This window comes from Symphalangus syndactylus, chromosome 14 (assembly GCF_028878055.3).
Source record: "Symphalangus syndactylus isolate Jambi chromosome 14, NHGRI_mSymSyn1-v2.1_pri, whole genome shotgun sequence".
Classification (NCBI taxonomy): domain Eukaryota; kingdom Metazoa; phylum Chordata; class Mammalia; order Primates; family Hylobatidae; genus Symphalangus; species Symphalangus syndactylus.
Genome location: NC_072436.2, coordinates 37,476,633 through 37,502,365, shown reverse-complemented (window position 1 = coordinate 37,502,365; position 25,733 = coordinate 37,476,633). Strand labels below are relative to the sequence as shown.

Sequence of the window (25,733 nt, the reverse complement as noted above, 5' to 3'; positions counted from 1 at the left end):
GAAAAGGTAGACAATTAGGTAAAGAAGGTATGTCCAAGAGACAGTATTTCATATAAAAGGGAAGAAAACTACAGGTGAACAGGGTGACAATAGATTAATTAGACTAAAGGGTTTATTCAAATAGGTAAGAATCAGGAAAAACTTGCAGAGGTAAGTTGGGGTCAATTGCTGAAAGCCTTCAGTATTTCACTGGGGACCTTGACTTTGCTAGGCACTGGGCAGCTATCAAAAGTCATCATGTGAGACACATTCAAAGTTGTGTTTTAGAAAAACCATTTGTCCAAAAGAGTGTAGAATAAACTGGAAGGACAAGACACTGTTACCTAACATATGCAAATTATTTCAAGCAGTCCAAATGAGAGATCCAAGTTTTTATTTTTTAAGACGGTCCAAATTAGAGATAGTCATAACACAAAAAAATAAATTTGAAAGCATTTCAAAGTGGGAGGTAATGGCAATAGGACCTAGCCGCTGAGCCTTACCACTGAGACCCTACCCCTACTCCTATTTTATTTGCAGAAGAGTTTAATGAGATACAAACTTGATGAGGAGGCTAATGACAGCCTCAATCTTCACTCTAAACATCAGGAAAAAAGTTAAATTATGATATTCTTTTACCAAGATATGAGTTTTTTCTAGTTTCTACTACACTGGCTTCTACTATGCAGCATTAGGCAAAGGTACTTTCCCCTTTAAAGATGTCAAAAATGAAAAAAACAACTAAGTAATAAAGTCAATGACTTCTAGACTGTTACAAAAATACAGTAGGTTAAAAAAAAAAAGCTCTAATCATATTACAAAGAACAAAAGAAAAAAAAATTATCCCTTCCCTAAAATGCCTTTGCAACTTAAACCACTCTCTCATCCAATCTAGTTATACTTCTCATAGCAGAGGAGCCATAACAACATGCAATCAAGTGAATAGAAACACAAAGACCTGTACAACGCATAACCATTTCAGTATCTTCAAAATACATACACATACAAATGAATATGCATTGTAACACACTGTTTAAGAAGAAAATTCTCGAGAGGAAGGGAAACAGAGTTACCCTCTACTGACAGCTTATTCTGGGCCAGGCGTTATTCAGAATATATTAATATATGCATATGTTAACATACGTTAACAGTATTACAGCTCTAAATGCTACCCACATGCTTTATGACGTGCTTTTGCAATTTACAAATGGATGAATGGGGCAAACTAGTACCTAAAAAACTCTTACTTCGTTAAATAAGCCTGAATCTGAATGTTACAAGCACAGGTATAATGATCTAAATTCCCTGTGCATTTAATTCAGCTCATCAGCAAACTTTTAACTTAGATAAAATGAAAAGGAAGGAGGAGAATAGGAAGAAATTGAAATCAACACTTCTGTTTATGATTAGAGTTAGTCCAACCTTTAAGTACCTAGATTTCTGAGAAAGTGAATTATATCTCAAGTTCAACTATACCAACACTGTTCATTTCTATATGAACAAAAAAGAGCTGCTTTTTTCTTCACTCAGGATAGAAGAATTTAAAGAAAATGATTTTGAATATATATATATACACACACAGACACATATATATATATATATATATATATGAAAATTTTGCCTATAAAATTGGAAAAGATTTTTTAAAAAGACATGTCTCTCCCTGCTGGCAATGGTACAGAGACCATGGGAGCACGCTCAAACCCTGCAGTGGTCAAGGACACAGGTGCAACCTTCCTGGAGGATAACTTGGCAGAACAGGTGTATCAAAGCCTTAAAACACACACAGCTTCTGACCCAGAAATGCCACTTCTAGTAATCCTCCCAAAGCAAATAATCAGGGACATGGACAAGAAGATCATTTCTGCATTATTTCCAGTCACAAAAAATACAAAATAATCTTAATACCAACAAGGGAATTGGTGAAATAAATTATCAAACATTACTATAATGTGCTCTTACACAGAAATTCAAAAGTATTTGAAGAAAAAGGTTATGATCAAGAGGTTCCTACTATGTAATGGGAAAGTAAGATTCAAAACAGGGTGTGCAAGATACTAACTAGGTATACATTTTATGATCATACAATGCACTGAAAAGTTAACAGTAGTTATTTGTAGTGGTTTTTCAGAACCTTCAACATTTTCCTGTAATGACTGTCACTTTTTGAAATAGAAGTTTATATATTTAAGCTTTGTTACTTTAAAAAAAATCAAAAATAAGAATGAAAAGTAACATGCAATAAGATCCAGATTCTCCAACCTAGAGATTATAAATGCAATATCTACCACCTTTTTACTTCTAGATTTACTGTTGATAAAAGAGTAACAGAAGTATGCCAGATGATCTGGCATAACAAGTATGCCCAGATTATCTGAACTTTTCCCAAAATGCCTCACCTCCTGAAGTGAAAGAAGCGGCAAAACACAGGTGAGTCCTTCTGTTGCTCCTTATCCTTGCGGAGACTGTCCAAGCGACACTCTCGGCACTTCGGCAACTGTGCCACGATGTTCACACAAGAATCATCCTGTACAAAGGCCTCACCACTCTGTTGCAGCTTTTTGAGTTTAGCTGGGTCTGTCAAAACCGACTTCCTGGATGGGGCTAGGAAAACAAAAGATTAAGGAGACAAGACCTCAAATTTTTAAAAATCACATTCATATGTGACTGAATTCTATTCAAAAACCCAATATTCCCTTAAAGAGAATTCCCTTCTCAATTCCTGGTTCAACTGTAATTTCTAAAAATGGCTCAACAGAAGACAACTATTAGAATAACTAGAAAAGTTTTACTCTCTTTATAAAACAATTCTTATTTGCTGAATCCATTTGGCAACATAAAACCCCAAATTAAACAGCCAGACTCACAATTCAAAGTTAATGTATACTTCTATTCACAACCCTACATTTTAGGACATTTTCAAATCAGATATTTAATTCAAACTCTCGAGGTTCACCTCCGCAGAGGCCTGACTTAGTGGACATCCATTCTGTCACTTTCCAAATTCAAAAAAGACTGGTTTAAGGTGTGTTTTTAAAAGTACAATGCAAAAGCTAACCATTCTAAAAATAACAATAAACAAATCGCTTTCCTACGTAGCCCCTGGGTCTATGGAGTTAGAGCATCTTCTAAATGCCTGTCACTTGACTCCTGACATGTCTTCCACTTCTTTCACACATGTGGTCCATGCAGGATTAAGAGCACTGGCTACAGACAGGATTATCATTCTAAGTAAATGCAGATTTTATGTTTTAACTTGTAATGGGCCGGAGAATTTGAAATCTTAACATGGTTTCTAAAGAAAAGGTAGACATGTATCAGGAAAGAGCAATCACCGTGTCAGACAAAATAACAAAGTAAGGAATCCATTTGTATGTCAAGAGCCTTAAGGAATATTTCATAGAAAACAGAAAAGACCTTTTCTTAGGGTCCAAGAGAGCTGAGAAGAGGGAAGTGGGTTTTTAGGCAAACAAACGAAAGTCAAAAACCAACAGCTTCTGGGGAACTAGCTGAGAGATGGGTGGGAGAGATCAGTCTTGGAGAACATTGGAAGATCCCAAACCAAAGAAGGTTTTAAATAAAGTAAACATCTTCAATAATTACCTTAGAGGTGATCTAATCTTACCTCTCTTTTAAAGCAAGACTAGACCACATGTAAATTTCTACATGATGCTGTCAGTCCTTGATCCCTTAAACACTCCTACTTAGTTACAGTGAAAGAGAAGGTAAAGTAAGAAAGGAGAGAAAATAAAGAGATTAGTAGTTCAAGGATGTAATTTTAATTACTCAGATACTGAAAGACATCATCCTTTGAGTTGAGCCAGGCTTCCACAGATCACAGGCAAGAAGGTTATCTTATCTGTTCTATCCTGGCTCACAAGAGGAAAGATCTAGAAACAAGAAAGTTGAGCTGTCTAAATCTAGCTCTTTACTGAGGAGAGCAACAGGTGCTACCATCAGTGATTCTCTGAATTCAAAGCCAAGTCAAGAGAAAAATGCAATGCCCACTTCTGAGGAGCCATGTATCTAGCTGAACAGAAAAAAAAGGCAGCTGTTTTGACTCCAGTTTGCTTTTTTTTTTTTTTTTTTTGAGACGGAGTCTTGCTCTGTCACCCAGGCTGGAGTGCAGTGGCCCGATCTCGGCTCACTGCAAGCTCTGCCTCCCGGGTTCACGCCATTCTCCTGCCTCAGCCTCTCCGAGTAGCTGGGACTACAGGCACCCGCCACCACGCCCGGCTAATTTTTTTGTATTTTTAGTAGAGACGGGGTTTCACTATGGTCTCGATCTCCTGACCTCGTGATCCGCCCGCCTCGGCCTCCCAAAGTGCTGGGATTACAAGCGTGAGCCACCGCGCCCGGCCCGACTCCAGTTTGCTTTTGTTTTCTAGACCCAAAGTGGAAGAAAGGAGCAGAAAGTTTTCCAAGCCTTCTGTACTACATGCAGTACTAGTGGACACAGCTCAGAAGTCCCAGTAGGCTTCTGATCACACTCTCACACCTCAACCAAAAAAAAAGTCACAGTAGATAGCAGGATGTGCTAGTCCAGGATGTAAGTAGGTTTTTCACTTCTTTTAAAATCCATTAGATGGGGAATAGCTGCATAATATATTAAATGAGACAAAGCTGTACTCCGTAACTCACTTGTGTATCTATCACGTGCTTATTGCACTAGAATCTTTACTGTTTCTTCACATAATATTAAAGTAATTTGCTTCAAAAACTAGCTGAGTGTGAGAGCTCATGATTCAAAAAGAATAAATAGAACAAGGATACGGTTATGAATATGTACTTTCTTTTGAGTGTTACATAATTTCTGAGAACAGGATAATCTTATGCAATTAATTTTATGCAAATTAACAGCTATATTAACTTAAACCTCAATGAAGAAGCTAGGTTAGAAGTATTGCTAGGTAAAGAAAGTTCTTTCTACTCTTCCAATGCTATACTAAAAAGATTTGCAAGTCAAATCCAGCCATCTTGCCCTCTAATTTCACAGAGGCCTGCAGTTAAAAAGGTAGTGTAGATATATTCATTTTTACTGATCCAAATAAATAGTTTTCGTAGGTTGTTTTCATTTGTTTGTTTTTGGAGCCAAGCTCTCACTCTGTCACCCAGGCTAGAGTACAGTGGTACAATCATAACTCACTGCAGCCTCCAACTCCTGGGGTCAAGCAACCCCCCTGCCTCAGCTTCCCCAGTAGCTAGGAATAACAGGTGTGCACCACCATGCCCGGCTGATTTTTAAAAAAATTTTTTGTGGAGATGGGGTCTATGTTGCCCAGGCTGGTCTCAAACTCCTGGTCTGAAGCAATCCTCCCACAGTGGCCTCTCAAAGTATTAGGATTACAAGTGTTAGCTACTATGCCCAGCCTAAAAGATTAACAAAATCCATACCAATTTCCCACATAGCTAACAGTGATCAAAAGGCATCTTTAAATTCTAATAGCTCTAACCCTTCTGACATGCTGAAACCATTTTGTTCTTCTAACTCTAGTAACAGAGCTTCTGATAACTACCACCATTATAATGCATCCTCAAACTTCATATAAGTAGCATCAAGTACAACGTACCATTTTCCCCATAAGAAGAGTAGTTTAATAAATTGTGGGTGCAGCAGGACCTCCCCTTAAGCAAAGAGACTCTTCCTGGTATTTCAGCCCTATCCTTAACATCTTTAACCCAAGTCCTTTTTCCAGTAATGATACAGTTCTGCATCTTTTCTAAAATTTCAAATCTCAGCTACCTGTCACAGATCACCTCTTCTACTCCAACCTGGATGTTACAGAAAGATCGGTGACAAGCTGAAATAAAGTAATCACCAGATTACTTTAGATTTTGTTTCAAAATTTTCTTAACCTAAAAATTGGGAACCATCTAATTACCCACCTAATAGGAACCAGTTAAATCCTATGGTAAATGAACATAATGGAATCCTTGCTTTAAAATACTAATAGACACCTACACTAATTCACAGGGTAAAATTGTTGGCATGAACCCATTTGTGTAATACAGTTTATCTGTATTTCTATATACATGAAACCAGGTACACCAAAGTATTAACAGTAATCGTTTCTGAGATTTGGGAATTATACCTTCTTTCAACTTTTCTGACTGTATAAACTATTTCTACAAAGTCATTTTCGCATAGTTTCTCATAGGATAAGAGAGAGATATTACCATTTCTTACCTTCTACCAATAAAGACATTGAGAAACACTCACCATTCTGGATTTTATTGTTGCTTCTTGTACAACAGCTTTCATTATCTACTTTTACTGAAGATTCCTTTAAATTCTGTGATCGGCAAGCTAAAGCTGAAGGTTCTACCTTTTTTCCTGAACAGTTATTAGGGCTATCACTATTGACACCTGCTTTCACTTCTGGTGCATTTGAAACATCCGATGGGGAAGGTGCATTTTCTAGGTGCTTCTGCAGTTCAGGAGGATTGGCCATTTCCAATTCCGCCTTAGAAGAAGCCTTTGTAGGTAAGCACTCCTTCGGAAGGCCAGTCAATGCTTGTGGAACAGACTCCAATCTGTTTTCCTGATCAGTGTTTGTCTTAGGCTGAGTACAGCTGCCTTTTGGCTCACTCAGAATTTTCAAGTCTCCAGTTCCAATCTGAGAGGACTTTGAGAGCAACCCTGCTTTGCAGACATCTGGTTTTGCTCTCAGAGCTTCAGACTTTGTATTTAGACAGGAAGAAATTTCCTCTGGTAAACTCTGTTTATGACATCTGAAAAATATAATATAGAAAGCTAGCATCCAGGCCTCTTTTTATCTCTCCATTATCTTCCCCAAACAAACTGTTTGGTTCCCTAAGGTAATAAGTATGAAAGAAAAAAGATAATTTCTTATATGTTACAGAATTTAGGATAGATTTCTGTGAGCTAGAGTTAAAAGTTATCAGTCAATGGTTCTGCAGAAATATCATAAACACTCAGAAAAATGCAACCCTAAATTATGTATGCATGTTCTCAGAAATCTTTAACTTCATACATTAGTTCTACTTCTCACAGCACAATGAACCTTAGCTTTCCCTCAAAACAAAATATTGTATGAAACCAAACAATATACTCAGCAGATAAGCAGCTCTGTGGTTTATAAGTATCAAAATCAGAAGTCTGTGTAGGGGCAATTCTGAAAGTTTTTTTTTTTTTTTGTAAATTTCAGAGAAATCTCTGCTAAAACTCTTTCTTCTATAATGAAGATTATGTTTGAATTTCAAAGATAAAACTCCATTCTTGCTACTTGCCAAGAGTCAAAAATTGAACCTCTAGTAAAGGTCAATGTGTCAAGATAAAAATTCTAAAATATGTATGTATATAAAAAATGTTAGAAATCCCTTCAAAGATATTCACACAAAATCTAATTAAAAACGAACAATGGGCAAGGCGCAATGGCTCACACCTGTAATCCCAGGATTCTGGGAGGCCAAGATGAGAGGACTGCTTGAGGCCAGGAGTTCATGACCAGACTGGGCAAAATAGCAAGTCCCCCATCTCTACAAACAAATTAAAAATTAGCCTGGTGTGGTGGCATGTGCCTGTAGTCCCAGTTACTTGGGAGGCTGAGGCAAGAGGATCAATTGAACTCAGGAGTTCAAAGCTGCAGTAAGCTTTGACTGTACCACTGCAACTGCACTCCCACCTGGGCAACAGAGCAAGATCCTGTCTCTAAAAAACTTCAAAAACCAAAAAAAAAAAACTAACAAACTGGCAGCAGCACAAAACCCTTTTCTGCTATGAGCAACATGTAACCAGCCCTAACAGGGAATAATTTCATTCTTGTTTGTTCAGTGATCAGGACACATAGCAAATAGAATAGCTGATTGATTTCTTGGTTATTCACAGAATGATCTGGTATTTTCCCTGTACATATTACTAGGGATAGCCTTGAAGAACTTTTGTTTCTTAGCATCCTATAATTCTTTCTCCAGAAAAATGCAAAGTCCTTTTTATCTATTATACCTTTTTGTTCCTGCCTCTACCAAAGGACTTCACCCTGGAGAAGAATTTTTCATTTAAACACTCAGATGAAAAATCTTTCCTTGGATATCACTGAACTTCCTAATGTTCCCTCCCTTTCTATTTTGAAGACTGCTCCTCCTCCTGTCTGACTGCCACATGGCCATCCTCCAAGCTCTATCCCAGACTGACTACTTTTTCCCAGTGAACCAGTGTGCTCAGCCACTCTCCCACCTTCCAAACCTACTTTTCTATACCACAGTCTCTCTGACCTATATCTTAAGTCTGTATCAACTGCCTGCCTACGCAGGCCACCACCACTTCCCAGAAGAGATCCTTCCCTTAAAACTACTTGCTCTGTCAACCTTGTACCTACTTTAACTTTCTAGTGAAACTTTACATTTCGTACTCATTTTCTTCCTCTACAAGTTAGTAACAGTTACCACCTACAGCTATTGCTTCCTCATTTCTATTATTCTTAGAATCCTCTCTATTGCCACATTTCTCAACTATACTTGGGTCAACTCATATCGAGGCTGCGGAGAATCTCTCACTGTAACCATGTCTCACTGCTTCTTCACACTCCCACTGACCTCAGTCTTCCATGTACAACCAATCTGTTCCCTTTTCCTTAAAAGAAGACACCTGTTTTACAAATGTCTGTACTATTTCAATTGATCCTTCTCACTGTATCAAGACAGTCTCTTTTCTCATGCCCCCTTTCACTTCTATACCATTTTCCATGTTGCTCTGTGTGCCTTCTATACTTTTCACCTTCAATAGCATCTATCCATCTTTTCTCGGAAACTCTAATGAAAAACCTCCCTGGACAACCAGGGATAAAAACAATGAGACATGACTAAAATAATTTTTTATTATTATAATTAAACATCTTTAACAAATCACTACTCACCCTTGAGGAATTTTTGCTCCAAGGTTAGGTGGAGAGTTGGCAGCCTGGGGAGTACTTTGCTGTCTTGGGTCCTTACTAGGTGGAGTTGCTGCAGTACAGCCAAGCAGTATCTCCTTAAAAACTGTTGTAGGTACAGACTGCACAGGACACATACTGGGAGAGGCCTAGAAGATACCAAACCAAAAGATATTAAAAGGAAGTCCCTAGTTAGGAAATAATAAAATGCTATCAAATTTAAGATCATCTGCTTAATACTAAACAAGCATAATACCATTGCCAAATAAAAAGAAACAGGAAAGTGAAACAAGTGACAAACTATACAATTAAGGGCTTTAAGACTGTAAATAAATCACTCCAGCTTTTCACAAAACTTATGTCTTCCCACAAAGGATCACAAGCTTATCTTTTTTCAGACCTCTGAACCATTGTGCCAGGAAAACAGTCAGGTGGCAATTACTTTAATAACGCAATGCAGAGGTGAACTTTTAAGTGACAGTTTTAAATGGTGGCAGCTTCACATGCATTCACTTTGGCATGACTTGAGTGCCCACCACGCACTTACTGCATAGTTTGGCAGGAGACCAGACCACATAGGACTCTTGTAGGCAGTGATGCCTATTTGGTACCCAGATAAGCCTTTGCAATGCAATAAAAGTTGAGGACAGTTCTTGCTCTTATGTGGCTCATCAAGTCACGAAAGTCATCCCAAGCTGCAAAAAATATCAAGTTATGACAGGCCTGTGGGCAAAGTTGGGATACCTGTCCCCGTTCCCTTTTCAGGTAATTTTATCTTCACAAAAATGTAAGTATTGAATCCACTTCTTAACAGTTTATACCATTCACAAAAATAAACTTCCCACCATGAAAAAAAGAAAGGAGAAACTCAAGACAACTAGTCTAAGGCTGAACCAGGTGAAACCAATTCACCCATTTCACCAGGCTCCTCACATGTGCTTAAATTTTTAAGTCATATACCTTTCTCAATCATCTTGCCTTACCACCAAATCTAAACTTGAAGAATCTCCAAAGTTTCTTCGTCTTCTAGTTATTAACTTCTAAAGTTTGATTACAACTTCCACTAATAGGTTTTCTGTTTTGTTTTTTGTTTTTGAGACAGTCTCACTATTATCACCCAGGCTAGAGTGCAGTGGTGCCACCTTGGTTCATTGCAACCTCTGCCTCCAGGGTTCTAGCAATTCTCATGGCTCAGCCTCCCGAGTAGCTGGGATTACAGGCATGCACCACCATGCTCGGCTAATTATTCCTATTTTTAGTAGAGACAGGATTTTGCTATGTTAAGGCTGGTGTCCAACTCTTGGCCTCAAGTGATCTGCCTGCCTTGGCCTCCTAAAGTGCTGGGATTACAGGCATGAGCCACTGTGCCTGGCCAGCAGGTTTTCAAAACCTGATAATTTTGAATATATTTATATGTACTCTACTCATGGATGCTTTTCTCAGAAATTTACTTGACAGCCTTAAAAAGACTAGCTAGCATATACTAAACAGACATATCTGAAAAATAAGAATTTAATCACTGGCAAAGTTTTGGCATAGTTTCAGCTATTTTTAGGCACTAAATTATCTGATCATATATTACACTATTTCAGTCAACTCAATTTTGGTTAAATAGTACCTTAATGTTCTCCAGAAGGTGTTATGGTTGGTTTTGGGTGTTTTTTGAGTTTCCTAATCCTTTAAATGAGGAAATTAGTTTATTCCTAAAGTCCCTTTTGGTTATAATAGTTTACAATTCCCTGTTAATCTGAGGTTAATCTCCCAAAGTTTAATGCCAAATCATTTTGAAATGCTTATTCAAGGCTCAATTTTACCAATTATCTTTCCTCATATTGGTCACCTTCCTTATTCTGAGTATGTTTAGAATTGATGCACTAATACCTTTCCTTACTCTCCCAAGAGCAACATACTTAAGAAATTTGGATTATAAACCTAAGCATAAATTTTTACTCTGTATAAAATCAAGTCGCTCAAGTTAAAAAAACCCTCCATCTAATTTCCCACACGTAATCAATAAACCAATAAATCTTGCCTCTGTTTGCAAAGTATGTATTGAATCTACCCATTTCTTTCCATGTCACTACTACTACCATCTTTCCCCTAAGCTACACATCTCCTAACCAACCTTCCTTCCATTCTTGTTGAATCCTCTGCATCCTACCCAAAATAGCTTCTACCACAGAGCAATCTCTATAAAACATAAATCAAATAAAATCATGGCAGTCCACTGCCTACAAGAATCCCATGTGGTCCAGTCTCCTACCCACTCCTGCTCCTCCCCCCCGCCCCATCTCTTTCACTGCCCCTCTTGCTCACAGTACTCTGACTACACTTGCTTCCTTTCTCATCTCCTAGTGTTCTAAGCCCTTTCTTGCCTGGGCCTTTGAACTTGTTATCTCTCTGGCTACATCATTTTCAGTGGCTGGTTGGTTCTCTCTGTTCACTCTCAAGTCTGTTAATATGTCACCCTCTCAGAATTTCTGATTACTCTTTCTGAAGTAGCATCCCAAAAGCCGTCCCTTACTCTTTATCATTTTTCTGTTTATACCTTTCATAGCCCTTATCACACCATGAAAGTACCTTTCACTTATTTATTGTCAGTCTCCTCACAATGGGACACACACTCTTTATGGGCAGAGGCCCTGCTCTTGTGTCCACTGTTATAACCTCATAAAACCAAACATACAGTGGATGCTCGATAAATAAGACTGGTGGAATGAACATACGAATGGGTGAATGCTGTTAGCACGTAACATTTCTAAATAGCTATAAATCAATAAGTCTTATGAGTTACCTGAAGTGACAGGAAGTGATGATCACCACTGTAGATCAGTCTAGCATACACTAAATATGCAATAAATACTTGTTGGAAGGAGGGATGGAGGAACAGAGGGAAGGAGGGAAGAAAGGAGAAATCTGCTATTTTTACGAGGGTGATTCACCACACCAAGGAGATTTGGAGAGCAGTGGCAACAGCACAGTGATGAAGAGTACTGGATTTTGGTGTTAGCCTTTGGTTTGAAATTCAGTCTCTAACACTTCCTAGCACTTTCTTCCCATGAAGTATACTTTATAGGGCTGTGCTTTTACCATAGTGCCTGGCTCTAAAATCAATTTTAGAGATGAGCTGTCTTAAAGCAGAAAAACATTGCGAAAATTTTCTCAATTCTGTCACCGTGTGTTAGAATTAGCACAACTTAGCGTGCTTTTCCTTTAAGAAACTCAAGTATTTCCTTCTACAACTTTCCTAAGGTTTAGCTCAACAGGAACAGGACTCCAATTCCCAAACCCTTGTTCACGAGTGCACCTCTGCACTAGCCTCTGACTCAACAAAGGGTCAAAGTTTCTTCTTACCTGAAGAGTTTTCCCTGAAGGTCTTCTATACCAGTCATGGCAATAGTTCCTCCCTGCCAGCAGACGGAGATAATATAATTGAGTGTATGATAGAATTCTAAAAAGGACACTGCCGGCTCACATTCCTCAGCAGACTCTTTCCCAACTAACCAGGCAACGTCGTAACTCTGAGGAATAGTCTGCTAGGCAGAGAAGACCTTCAAGGAGCCAGGTATCACTGGCAAACAGGTTTATCTTAACCAGAAGTATTCATCAAGACAGTCAAGAGTCTTGCCTACCTAGTCCCAAATGCCTGTCTTCTAAAGACCACCCTAAAAGTGCCAGTCCAACACATCTGGGAAGTGCAAACACAGTGAGAATCGTGCTGAGTGCGTTACTGTACTCACCTTTCACTCAAACATTTTCAAAAACTTTCTTTCCCCACTGCTCCCTTTATCTCTCCAGCCCTCTTGAAATCTAGGCCAGGCCAGTGTATCCAAAACTCATCTGATTACAAGAAATCACCCAGAACGAAAGATATTTACCGATATGAAATAATAGTTATAATACATTGCAAGGGAATCAAGGAGGCTACAAGAGTATGGTTTTTAGTTTTAAAAAACTAACAAAAAAAATCAGGTCTCTGTGATAAATACAGGGGAAGAAAAGAGAGAGAAGGGAAGTATTTCAAAATGTAAACAGAGAGTCTCTGAGAAGTATGATTACAAGTGATGATTCTATTCTTTACTTTTCTAGGTTAACCAAAAATTTCAAAATGAGATGAGCTTCATAATCAAAAAAATATTTTCAAAAACTTCTGAAACCCAGGTAAAAATCCACCTTCAACTTCCTTTAGAATGACATGACTAGCATAGAGCTCAAGAGCTGCAATGTACATTTTTAAAACACTTAATTTAGTTTATCATTTTAGATGCAGAAGTTAAGAAACTTATCTCCAGGCTAAAGTGCAGGCTTATTTTTTTAATACCTTCTAATGTGCCCAACAATCAGCTCAATAGCACACATAGTATGGGCAACATGCTGAGAAAAATAAAAAAGTAATGCTTCCAGCCTTGCAAGAATTTGAGTCAAGGAGACAGGATCATATCATATATGTCTATATGCCCACATTTTACAAGTACCTCCTTGAAGGTTAGAAATTTACTTGCTCAAACACCTTTCCCATTGCTGACACACTCAACACTCTGAAGGCACCTTCCCCCAAGGGAGGTTCCCACTGACCTCAGTTCTGCTTGCACCCCAGATTGACCGCTCCACCATCCAACAGGATACGTCATTCCTATTCCCAACTCTTCATCCTCAGCAAGTCTCACAGCTCAGCTCTCCTTTTCATCATACTCCCAATTTACACTGACACATTCCCCATGACAGGCAACACACAACCAACTTCTCCAAACTGATATTTACTACTTCTAACTCTAGACTGCCAACAATTTCTCTAATGTTAAAACCTGACATAAAGAAATTATTATTATATCCTGTTTATCTCTCAGCTTCTAATACTATGGATTACTTGACAATATTGTCTCTGAGCTTGACATCCTCTGTGTAGTCCTGGCCACATTAATTACCCAGAGCCTTACTATCTGTTCCCTTCTAGACCAGGGACCCCTATTCCTCACCAGCTCAGCCCCTTTCTATACTGGGAGACTATATACTATCATAAATAATTGCCTGACCATGTCACTTGGGCTTCCTAAGCTAGAACTGTCATGTTCTTTGAGGTAGACATTCCATTTGTTCTACCTACTTCATTAGCTAGATTCCTGTGCTTCTTCAGTCCTAACACCTAGTCTTCCACCAAATCCAACTACTGCTGTCTCCTAAATAGCTCTCCACCCACTTAGCTACTGCCTCACCTCAAGCCTATTTATGATGTGCAATACAACTAACCTAATCAGTGCCCTCATTTCTGTTCTCATGTCCTTCCCTCATCCATCATCTACAGAGCTTAAGTCAATCTCCTGAACATAAAACCCATGAACACCCTAGACACCCCCTCTTCATCTGCAGCATTAAACCCAAACTTCCTAACTCTGACCCTGCTTCTCTTTTCCATGCCTCCTGTACCCCAACCACAATGAAACACTTGCCCTTCACCAAACAAGACAAGTCCTCCCTGTCTTCGCTCTGCCCAGGCTGCTTCTTGAGGCACCTGCAGAGCTCCTGCCCAGAGCACTCTCCCTGCACTTACGGGAGCACTTTGCAAGTCTGTCTCCCTCACTATCCTATGGAATCTGAGACAGGAACTCCAGATACCTTTCAATCTCCAGGACCAAGTATCCACCACACAGTGAGTACTTAATACAGTAACTGTGGTTTCTTGAATGGATGTACTTGAAATTACCTTGTAAACTTTAAGGCAAAAACGAAAGGTAGTAAGACTAATTTCCATAATTAAGTCTTCATTCTTTCCTAAACAACCTGAGCCTCCACTCAAGAGGTCAAAGCCTATACCCTTCAAAGGAGGACAGAGGCTTCAGACACTGGTTTACAAAGCTTTTGGTGAAGTATCAAAGTTCCTGTTGCCTGTATACAGGCAAAGATTCCAGAAAGCCAATCAACCATCCTAGCTACCTACACAGACTCAAGTGTTTGTGTGGCACAGTGCTAGCTTTGGTTCTAGTCGATGCTGTAGTCCAGTCTGCCCTTAATCAAGAAACCTAGATTTATTCATTGGCTACCTGGCCCACTCCCCATGCCGTTTCTCCTGGCCTTGGTCAGTTTTTAAATTTTCAACTCCAGCCTGGGGCAGAGCATTATAAAGGAGTTTTTGATAATTATAACACAGGAAACTATCCATGTGACAAGTGCATTTGGACTCCTAAGGTGCCAAAAAGTTATTTGTATTGGAATAGGTCCTAATGATTTAATTCACCTAAAAGAGAAATAGTCTTAGTCCAAATGATAACTATTTCAGAACAGAATTAAATCTGGTACCTGAACCCACAGTAACATTCACAAAAGCCTATACTTTCCTGGACAAAAATTAGTAATGGCAAACCAATCACTTTCCTTGAAATACATTTGTTTACCCAATCATAAATGACCAATTAAATTCCTTATTATTGAGAAGGTGAGGGTCCTATTTCAACACCCAAACTGCTCAGAATTCTAAGGCTCCTTCCCTCTTTTCATGCCAGGCATTGACACACACAACTCAGTTTACCTTTAAGAACACTTCCACATCGCGAAATTGTCAAATCTATTGAGAATCTCCAGCAAATACCAAAAAATGAAACTTTTTTACACAAAATAGTGAACCATAAACTTATATTATCTCCATCTCCTTCAGTGTAGAAATTATGGCCAAGATCTGGAACTAGCAAAGAACAGCAGACAGCAATATAACACTAAAAAAATTTGCCATGCAGCCAGGGGCAGCAGCTCACTCATGACTGTAATCTCAGCAGTTTGGGAAGCTGAGGCGGGAGGATCACTTGAGCCCAGGAATTCAAGACCAGTCTGGTCAACATACCAAGACCCTGTCTCCACAAAAAACACAAAAATTAGCCAGGTGTCATGCATGGCACATGCCTGTAGTCCCAGCTACTATGGAGGCAGGAGTTCAAGGCTGCAGTAAGCTCTGGTTGCACCACTGCACTCCAGTCTGGGTGACAGAGTGAGATCCTATCTCTAAAAAAATTAAAATAATTAAATAAATAATAAAAAATAAAAACTAGCCGTGCAATGTTAGAGTTAAGGAAAGTTTTACACAAGTGACATAAACAAAAGTTACCTCAGAGCAAGATTTTGCTTGTTTGGAAACCAGGGTTCCGTTAGTCTCAGAAGACTTGCGTTTTACAGCTCCAATTCTTGCAGAATTACCTAAAATATTTAAAAATAGGTTAAGTTGGCTTCCCTGTTTCTCTTAACGTGAGAACGGAGAAAAGGAAGAAGGAGAAGAAAGATTTTAATAACGTATCTTACCACATGTCACAAGGTTATCGTGTACAACTTCAACATGAATCAGTGACGGATCAACAATTTTCAGTGCTGGAATCTTAAAAATAAATGAAACAAAGATACGGGAAAATAAAAAATGCTCAAGAACATACTGAAAATCAGGTTCATTAACATAACAATAGGAGTTTCTTACGAATAATTTCTTTTTAAAACAACTGTAATTATTTCTAGCCTATAAAATAATAAAGATATTTAGTGCCTAGAAAATCATAAGCGCTTTGTATAGTTATCATGCTTTGTCGAGTTATCTTACAAAGAGTTATTGTTGTCTTTACCTCCTCACAGTTGACTTGAAGAGTTTTTGATGCTGGGTTTCCATTTACAACGGTTGCTGAAAACCACTGAGTAGACGGGTCCAAGCTATAAATTTTTACTTCTGAACCAACTAAGTTTTTGTCACCTTAAAAAATAAAATAAAATCTTAGAGCAATTTGCATTATCTCCCAATAGCAACATCATCCAGGACAATCTTTTCCTAAGTCTTTTTTTAAAAAATGCAAAAGTAAACCTTAAAAGAATCACTACAAACATAAGATGACTGACATTTCAGAAAAGGTAGGAGAAAATTTAAACTTTTTATTTTCTATCGGACCAAGGTAGTATTAGACAATTCATCGGACCAAGGTAGTATTAGACAATTCATCAAGACCTCACTCACTGTCCTGTGTAGTTTTAGAGGAATCAAATTCAGGAACCCCAACAGAAATACTATGTCTGATAATGTAAAAAACACAGAAAAAAAATGTATGATTGTAGAAACTCAGTAACATAAACGAGAAGGTAAGGAGTATCAAATTAATGCCTTATCCATTTTATATGGCTGATATTCCAAACATACCAAATTCCACATCAAAATACAGCTGAACTTTAAAAATATCTTTTTTTTTTTTTTTTGAAACAGGGTCTTGCTGTCACCCAGGTTGGAGTGTAGCAGTGTAATCAGGGATCACTGTAGCCTTGACCTCCTGGGTTCAAGTGATCCTCCTGCCTCAGCCTCCTGAGTAGCTGGAATTACAGGCATGTACCACCACACCGGGCTAATTTTTTTAAAAATGTTTTGTAGAGATTGGCGTCTCCCTGTGTTGCCCAAGCTGGTCCTGAACTCCTATCCTAGGCTCAAGCAATCCTCCCACTTTGGATGTCCCAAAGTGCTGGGATCACAGGCTTGAGCCACTGTGCCTGGCCCTACTTTACTGTTAGTTTCATATAATCCCTGAACTTTCCAAATTTCAGAGGTTTTAGCAACACACACATTTTTTGAATTTTAAATTTTAAAAGAAAGAAATGGCCGGGCGTGATGGCTCACACTTGGCAGGCAGATCACTTAACGCCAGGAGTTTGACACCAGCCTGGCCAACATGGTGAAATAGTGAAACCTTGTCTCTACTAAAAATACAAAAACTAGCTGGGTGTGGTGGTGCATGCCTGTAGTCCTAGCTACCTGGAAGGCAGAGGTTGCAGTGAGCCAAGACAACACCACTGGCACTCCAGCCTAGGAACAAGACTGTCTCAAAAAAAAAAAAAGAAAAAAGAAATTTCAATGAGCAAATGAATGAGAGGCTAAATCCTAGTTTCTCACAAGCTAATTATTGGTCAACTCGTGAACTATCACCACTAGATAATGCATATACCTTTTAAAAGATGGCTTTCATCTAAATGCTTCACAATCAAAGCTTGAAATTCTTTACTGACAATCTGATTATCCGTAAGAGAAAGTCGAAGACTGTTTACATCCTGAAAAATGAAAGATCATTACATGTGAAGGGTAACAGTTAATAAGAAGAGTTATTTAAATTCCAGTGGGCTATTTCAATTGGTTAATCAAATGGGTTAAAGTAGTGTCAACAAACCATGTGATAGCCCAAATCATTCCAATTCCAGTAAACCAGATGGCTCAAAAAGTCCTAGACCATCAAATGATCACAGCTATAAGGCAGACTGAAGTAAAGTCATCCCAAGCTAGAAGCATGAGAAATATTAAGAGGAGCTCAAAGCATAATTTTAAATATGACTAACATTGGCAATGGGAAAAAAGTAAGCAAACAGCTGGTCAATCCAAGAAAAAAACACTCTGTATCTTAAATACGAGGGATGGGCAAATCATAATCCAAATCCAACGGACAAAAAACACCGATATGACACACAAGAGACAGATGTATATGGTCAATTCATTGCAATTACTGTCTGGGTTTTTTTTTATTTTATGTAACATACTGCATGTACTGTATTAATACACTGTGTAACCTACTAGCACGGGTAGATGACCATAACTGAGAGTTAGTTTATTCATCAATCAGAAAAATGTTTCCTTAATCAATGTTCTCCAAACCTTTTGACACATTGTAAAGATTAACTCCAGAGGTACACATATCTCTTTCCACCAAAGTCCACTGATAATGGGCAGTCCTTTTTTCCATATTCCCATTAGTAAACTCATGGCTGTGCCCAGTGGCCACTCTGGGGATGAGCAAGCATGCACCCATGATGGCAATTTTAGGGAAAATCTTGAACCACATCTCGGCCTGGTTACCTAGGCCAAAACCCTATTTTCTACGGCCCCTTAAAGCTGACCAAGCTTCACCTCCCTTCCCGGTAAGAAACTGCTGTTTTTAACAACTCATCTCACACAGATTCATTTAACCTAACTAGTATTACAAATGCATTCTTTTTTACAAAAAGGGAGGTGGGGGGACAAACAGAAAATCTGAATGAATAGCCTAAGGCGTCAGAGTAAGCCAGTTCTGAAACATTCAATTCTTGGCAGCAGCTCCATTCTTGGCACTATTCCACAGTCTTCTGGCTTTGTGTGCACACCCAGTTATGATAAATGTAATACAGAAACTGTCAATAGGAATAACCTGCCAAACCGAATTCTAGCAGGGCAAAGAAAAAACAGTGCTAAACACAGAAGCCCTTCCCAGTATCAGGGCTTTATGCTTTTCTGCCACTGTGAAATGGATAGTGACCAAGAATGGGTCATCCATTTTTCCCACTGGGAAGGATAACTAGTCTGTTAAAGAAGCTGTGCTAGAAAAATGTATTTCTTTTGCCAAGTAACATTAGAAAAACCTAGGGTCTCCATAAGAGATCAACATTAATTACCAGAATGGGTTAGTTTTTGTTTTTTTTCTCATGCATGTATTGTTTATGTGAGTTCAAAAAATTTAATTATATTCTCCAATTCCCACTACAAAATGAAAGTACACATCAACGGAAAGAGCTGCAAAGGGCTTCAATAAAGTAGAAAAATATTAGGCTGCCTAGGAGAGTTTAGGGCTTAACGGAAGTGCAAGATGGTTGTCCAGATACCTCATCTTTTTCTCACCCACAGATAACTGAGTAAAATTCAATCTAAAGACGGACCTTAACTTTCAACCCCAATTTCTGCACATGCCGAATGATTTTCAGGTGCTCTGTGCATTATCTAGAGCAAGTATCCTACTGAGGTAATCACATCCCTCAAAGTGGAATTTCGTACAGCCTACTGTGATCACCCGTATCTACAAGATAATTCTCTGAAGTACTAAACTTTGAAAACTCAACATCACTAAAAGTCAAGACCACACATTATAGTTCTCCCAGTTAATTATATATTAATATTGTATTAATGACAACATTCACACTGATGGCTCACAGCCCCTCTTCCCGAGAACAAATATAAACTTACTAATTTAGATGTTTCTTTTTCAATCCCAAGAAACAAAACTAGGGTTCTACCTTAACTGAAAACCTTAAATACAGGAAAGATGTAAATTCAGAAAACAGCACTAAGAATAAAAAATTCCTTTTATCACTCAGTAAAGCAAAATATCCACAACCTCCCTGTATGTTATTTGATCCCTGCAAGCAAGTCAGTCTTCCTTTTAAGGCAGGAAAAATATCAAGATGGGTATTAACATAAGAACTAAGAACTTGTGTCTGAAATTAACTAAGTGAAAGCATCTTTCTCTGTTCCATTACTTAAACATTATAAAATAAGGTTCAGATTATGAATCCTGTCTTCACTCACTTTCCAGATATGGAAGTGATATGGATGAGACTCAAGTAGAGGAAAAGCCAGTGCTTTGGGCTTCCCAATACAGGCTTGGCAACCTGGTAACCACTGACCCCAAACTACTTTTAGCAAATAGATTTCATAGTTCTATACCCCAAAGAAACAAGTCAGGTATGAAGTCACAAAACAGAAGGTGGTAAAGAAGATTATTCAGCTTTATAAATGATATCTAAAAGATGAATATTATTATAATGTGTGTTTGTGTGCATGCGTGCAGTCTATTCTCATCATTTGCAGTAGTTATGTTTTATCAAGTTGCAAAAAACGTTTTATTAGCAAATACTGAAACATTGCTCCTAGAGGAAATACAGGTGTAGGTTCCTTCAAGCCTCTGGTCACATTTTCATCAACCAATTGACACATAATCTTGTTTTATATGTTTCTGTTGAAAGACATCTTATTTAATATATACTGCTTATGCACTAACCTTGAATTCACAGCTAAGAGCACTATAACTCAGATGAACGAAGCTTATCTAACACATATATTTTGTTCTTAAGACACATCATGGCACTTCAGCACTGCTTTTGGGGGCCATTTTAAACAGTGAAATCACCAAAAAAAAAAAAAGCACAAAAATGCAGCACTAAATAGACTGCAAAAAGCACACTTGTTTACAGCATAAGTGAAACAAAGTGGAACATCACCTTATTTAACCTTAGCTAGGAGCTGGGAACCTGCATCATGCAACTCAAATTATTTGCAGCTCTGCAAGTACTGGTTAATGACCATGAACCACCACAAGTATTGATTTGGGGTTACAAATATATTTTAGCAAGTAGGTAAATTCACAAACATAGAACCTACAAATAATGAGGATTGCTTGTATATATGTATGCATGAGTGTCTATATATGCATGCACATATTATGTATATAAACAACGGTCTACTTTTAAATATTATTTTCATATCACCTAAGTGTTTCCATACACACACACCATCAACTATAATGCCCTTGTCCTTTCAGCCGTAAATGGACAGCAATAACCCAAAAGCTAACACTGAGGAATGATGTCTAACACCTAACTGCTGATGGGATGGGTTCTTTCCTGTTAGGTATTTAAATTAGAGCAATCAACATCAATATACAGTTGGCCACTGAACAACACAGGTGTGGACTGTGCAGGCCCCCTTATAAACAGATTTCCTTCCACCTCTGCCACCCCTGAGATTGCAAGACCAAAAGCCTACTCAACATGAAGACAAGGACAAAAACCTTTATAATGATCTACTTCCACTTAATGAATGCTACATGTATTCTGCTTATGATTTTAATAACATTTTCTTTTATCTAGCTAATTTTATTGTAAGAATACAGTGTATAATACATATACAAAATATATGTTAACCAACTGTTTATCGATAAGGCTTATGGTCAACAGTAAGCTGTTAGTAGAGTTTGGAGGGAATCAAAGTTATATGTAGATGTTTTACTGTGCAAGGGGTAGGCATCCATAATACCCACACTATTTAAGGTTCAACTGTACTTTACTTCTCATGTTAAAGGAGTTCGTATTTCTGTTTCTAAGGTTTACTACTGTTTCTATGTTTTACCTGTATAGGCTTCAAAAGGTCTTTAGAAAGAAATACTCTTTGTTGATCTCCCAGAAAGCGAATAGAAGTTATGGATCCCAAACCAGCTTTGTCCAACAGAGGTTTATACATCTAAAACAAAAGAAAACACTTTAGCATCATAACTGCTGTCAGCATAATTCTGAAAATAGGAACTGTCAATTTTCCATACACAGAGAAAGTGATAAAGCCACTAATTTTTTTTATTTACTGCAAGTTATCTCATAACAACTATTTATGCAGCCATAGATAATACAATTTTTATCCAAACCCAATAATTTAAACCAGATAGACATTTGGGAGTTATTAATATTCAAGACTGGGTCCACAGATTCACGGTGTCCCAAAAATTTATGCAAAAACTGTTTGTATGCACACTTTTCTGGGGAGACAGGCCTGTGTTTTTAACCAGTTCTAAACAGCTGGAAAAAAAAAATACAAAGAGCAAAATAAAACTTTAACCACAACCCTCATCTCTCAAGAATCTCCATAGCAGCTCTTTTCACTCATGGGCAAAATCAGATCACAATCTGATCAGCCTTCAACCATTCTCCCGGCCTTTCCAAACTATCCAGATCCAACCTTCCCTCCTTGAAGCACCAGCTCAAGTCCTATAAAGACTAAAGTGCCCTCTCCAGACAGCACTCACTCTTCTCTTTGATTGCACCACACTTTACAATGTGGATATAGCACAATCATATACTGACTTATAGTATCTTTAAAGCCAAAAAATATAATAATCCAGAGGGAACCTTAAAGATCATAAGATCAAGACTGGAAACCCTACAGAGAGCAAGGCAACAGCTACTATTCGGCTCCAGCCTATTGCTGCCATAAGGCTCCAGTGTTGCCATTATCTTGTAGATTTTTTAAGAGACAATGGAAATCTAGATTTTTAGATGTATTCTCCACATTTTTTAAAGTAGGCAATTAATTCAAATGTTTTGAAAGTACTGCAAGGGCCAAACCAAACAGATCTATATGTTTGCATATGACTGCTAGTTCCTGCCTTCTGACCTAGACATTCCCACTACTACCTCCATCCCCATTTGTCAAGTGAATATGAGGTCCAACAAAGTCAAGGGACTCGCTCAGAAGTGCAGAGTTCTTAAAAGGGCTGGCAGGAGATCCTGGGAGTTTTTCTGACTTTCTGGCATTACGTTTACATATTCCTTGTTTTACCCACAATGGATAAAATGCCCTCTTCTCAGGAGTTCAATAAGCCAAAGTTTTACTCACTATTGCAGGCCACTGTACAATTCGTTCAGAAATTTCAGGTGACTTTCGTTCAGCTAAAACCAAGTTATGTTCTACTAAAAATGCTCTCCTTAGAAGGCTGTAGACTTCTATCCATCTTCTTTTTCTCCAAGATTCTCCATCAAATTCCACACACACCTAGACAGACAAAATTGGGGGGTAGGGGAAGCAGATTCAATTTATTAAAATAAGCATTACAAATGCCCCAGTTGAACTATACCTTCATTATTCTATTTGAATCTTTGATCTGGCTGTGCTTTCCCCCTTCCAGCTCCCTCACTTCCTGTCACAGCCCACAATACATTATCACACATGAACCAGGCTTTGGCTCCCAACTCACTTTGGGATGCAGAAGTCAAGGCTTTTTGGGCCAGTCTCTGTCCCTAAAGTAAACCCCTGGGAAGCCCAGAAACCAAACAACCCCTACTTATCAGGTGTTTACATACATTAATTAGACATCTGAGCTTTTGGAATTGGAAGACAAAAATTTGAAACTCAAAGATGTACTTAATAAAACTGCATTGTAATTCTCTGTTGACAATATAAGTGGGCTTAAGACGACCCCCCATCACCACAATCCACCACCTGCTTTTGAATTCCTCTGAAATGAGTAGAATTTAGCACAAGGCCTAATATATAGCACATCTTCAATATCCCTTTCAGTTGAATAAGCTAGGAAATTTACCACAGAATTTGGAGTCTAAAATTACTTGTTTGATAACATAGAAACAAGTGATTAACAAAATGACCAGAGTTTTTCAGAACTACCTCCAGCTTCTTACATGAAAGTTACACTACCTTGTATATTGTTTTCCAAGTAATTGTAATGTTTTCTGCTTCTGACCTGCATAACACTTTTAACCCTAAGGCTACAACTCTTAAAATTTGTATACATATTTAAAGACATTAAAAAAATTCAGTCTGAAAGTGGGCTTCTGGGAGTGATCTATGAGTAGGAATTGTTCACAAAACCATAAAACTCAAAGTCATATAAAAGCACTGAAACACTCCAGCTTCCTTAACCCATTATGAATATGCTACCCCCTAACTTATTCTAGGTCCTCTTTAATGCTTTTTGTATTCTACCAACGACAATAAACTCCCTCAATATTCAGTGTAAAAATCACTGTTTTTATTTGATTTAAAATTCCTCCTCTTACTAAAGAGGTCTCTGATTTTGGTTTCTAGAAATTAGTTAATACATGTATCATCTATCAAATCTGTTCATAATTTTACAGACATCACTCATACATCCCTTTTCAACCTTCAGTTTATTAACTAGTTAACTTCATCTATCAGAACACAATCCATAGCCTTGCCTCAAACAAACCTTCCCTTATCAAACCTCTCTCTCCCAAGAGAGGTCCCCTTACTAATTGTACTCAAAGTTTTGTACTTTTCCATCTTAGCTCTTATCCACACTTTGCATTATTTATTTGTGGTTAACTGATTGACAAATAAATTCTAATAGGTCAAAGTCTGTCTCTGCTTTTGCTTACCACTGTATTATCACTGGTATATGGAAACTAATTGGCACTCAAATACTTGTTAGAATAGATTAATGAATAAATTTCCCTCTGCATTGGGTTCCTATCTTGTCTCTCCCATCTGCTTAGAAGGCACTAAATTCCCACATTAGCCCCAATCCCAAACCTTCTCCAGTCTACAGGATAAAAATAAACGAAATCTAAGATCTATCCTACCCTTCTCAGCCAACAAAACATGCATCCCTAACTTCCCAGGCAACTTTACCTAGGAAACTACGTATCTTCTTGGTATTTTAGGCTTTTAACTTTGCAGTTATTACTGAATACTTTCTGAATCAGAATAAACGTGAACACCCACGTGGCAAGGCCCACGTACGTTTCTCCCTAGTTATATGTTTTCTATCACTGTAATCAACCAAATGGTCTTTCATAAAGGTGGGCAGAGACTGCCTATCTTCCTTTCTGTTTCCCAGCCACAGAATCCATATGCTCTGACATCTCCCCTCAATTGGCTAGTCTTTCTGCTCCATAGTCACATCAATCTCAAACTCAACCAAGCTTTAGGTAGACAGTTTTCTTATTTATCAGCAATGTGGTATAACAGGAATGAGCACGCACAAATTCCAGATCCAGATTTAGAGATCTTGAATTCCCAGATACACTGAATCTCTCTTAGAATGATTTTACATATATAAAATAAAATACTTATGATTACAAAGGAAACCAACTAACCTGCACCCCAGGTTAAGAACCCTCACTTAGAAAATCTAAGTTCTCTCGATGTTTTTCAAAATGAAAATGTAACACCTCTCATTGCATAGTTAGGCATATTTTAAAAGACAGCGTATGTAAAGTGTCTGGCAAGACAACTAGGTAGTTTTAATACCTCCATGGTTAATTCAAATCTTATCAAGGTATCATTAAGTTGGAGGAAGGGGAAAGAGGGTCTTCAACATGATTATCTAATATCTATTCAGCAAAAAAAAAAAAAAAAAAAAAAAGTGCAGAATTAAGAAGGATTAAGATCTTAAGTGGTTTCCCAAAACTTAAGCAACATCACAGTTCTTACCAGATCACTATCTAAAGCTTAAGATAACCCTAAACCAAAAGTCAGACAGGGCCCCTTTTCATATCCCAATTTTTGAGTGATTTGGAAAAAAAAAAAAAAGTTTA

General features: G+C 38.0%; 1 protein-coding gene across 2 annotated transcripts in view; it reads right to left on the bottom strand.

The window, feature by feature from the left end:
- The window catches only part of KDM3A (lysine demethylase 3A), a 51,455-nt gene that overhangs the window by 20,048 nt on the left and 5,674 nt on the right, over positions 1-25,733 (bottom strand). Inside the window, exons 3-11 of one of the 2 annotated variants that reach the window (XM_055240468.1) lie at positions 23,056-23,211; positions 21,799-21,909; positions 17,822-17,924; positions 16,466-16,590; positions 16,155-16,227; positions 15,964-16,052; positions 8,856-9,019; positions 6,200-6,711; positions 2,379-2,583 (exon numbers count right to left, since the gene is read on the bottom strand). In XM_055240468.1, the coding sequence (XP_055096443.1) occupies positions 2,379-2,583; positions 6,200-6,711; positions 8,856-9,019; positions 15,964-16,052; positions 16,155-16,227; positions 16,466-16,590; positions 17,822-17,924; positions 21,799-21,909; positions 23,056-23,211 (1,538 nt within the window). The remainder of the gene's footprint in view (positions 1-2,378; positions 2,584-6,199; positions 6,712-8,855; positions 9,020-15,963; positions 16,053-16,154; positions 16,228-16,465; positions 16,591-17,821; positions 17,925-21,798; positions 21,910-23,055; positions 23,212-25,733) is intronic. The other variant, XM_063617556.1, reaches the window with a different exon arrangement.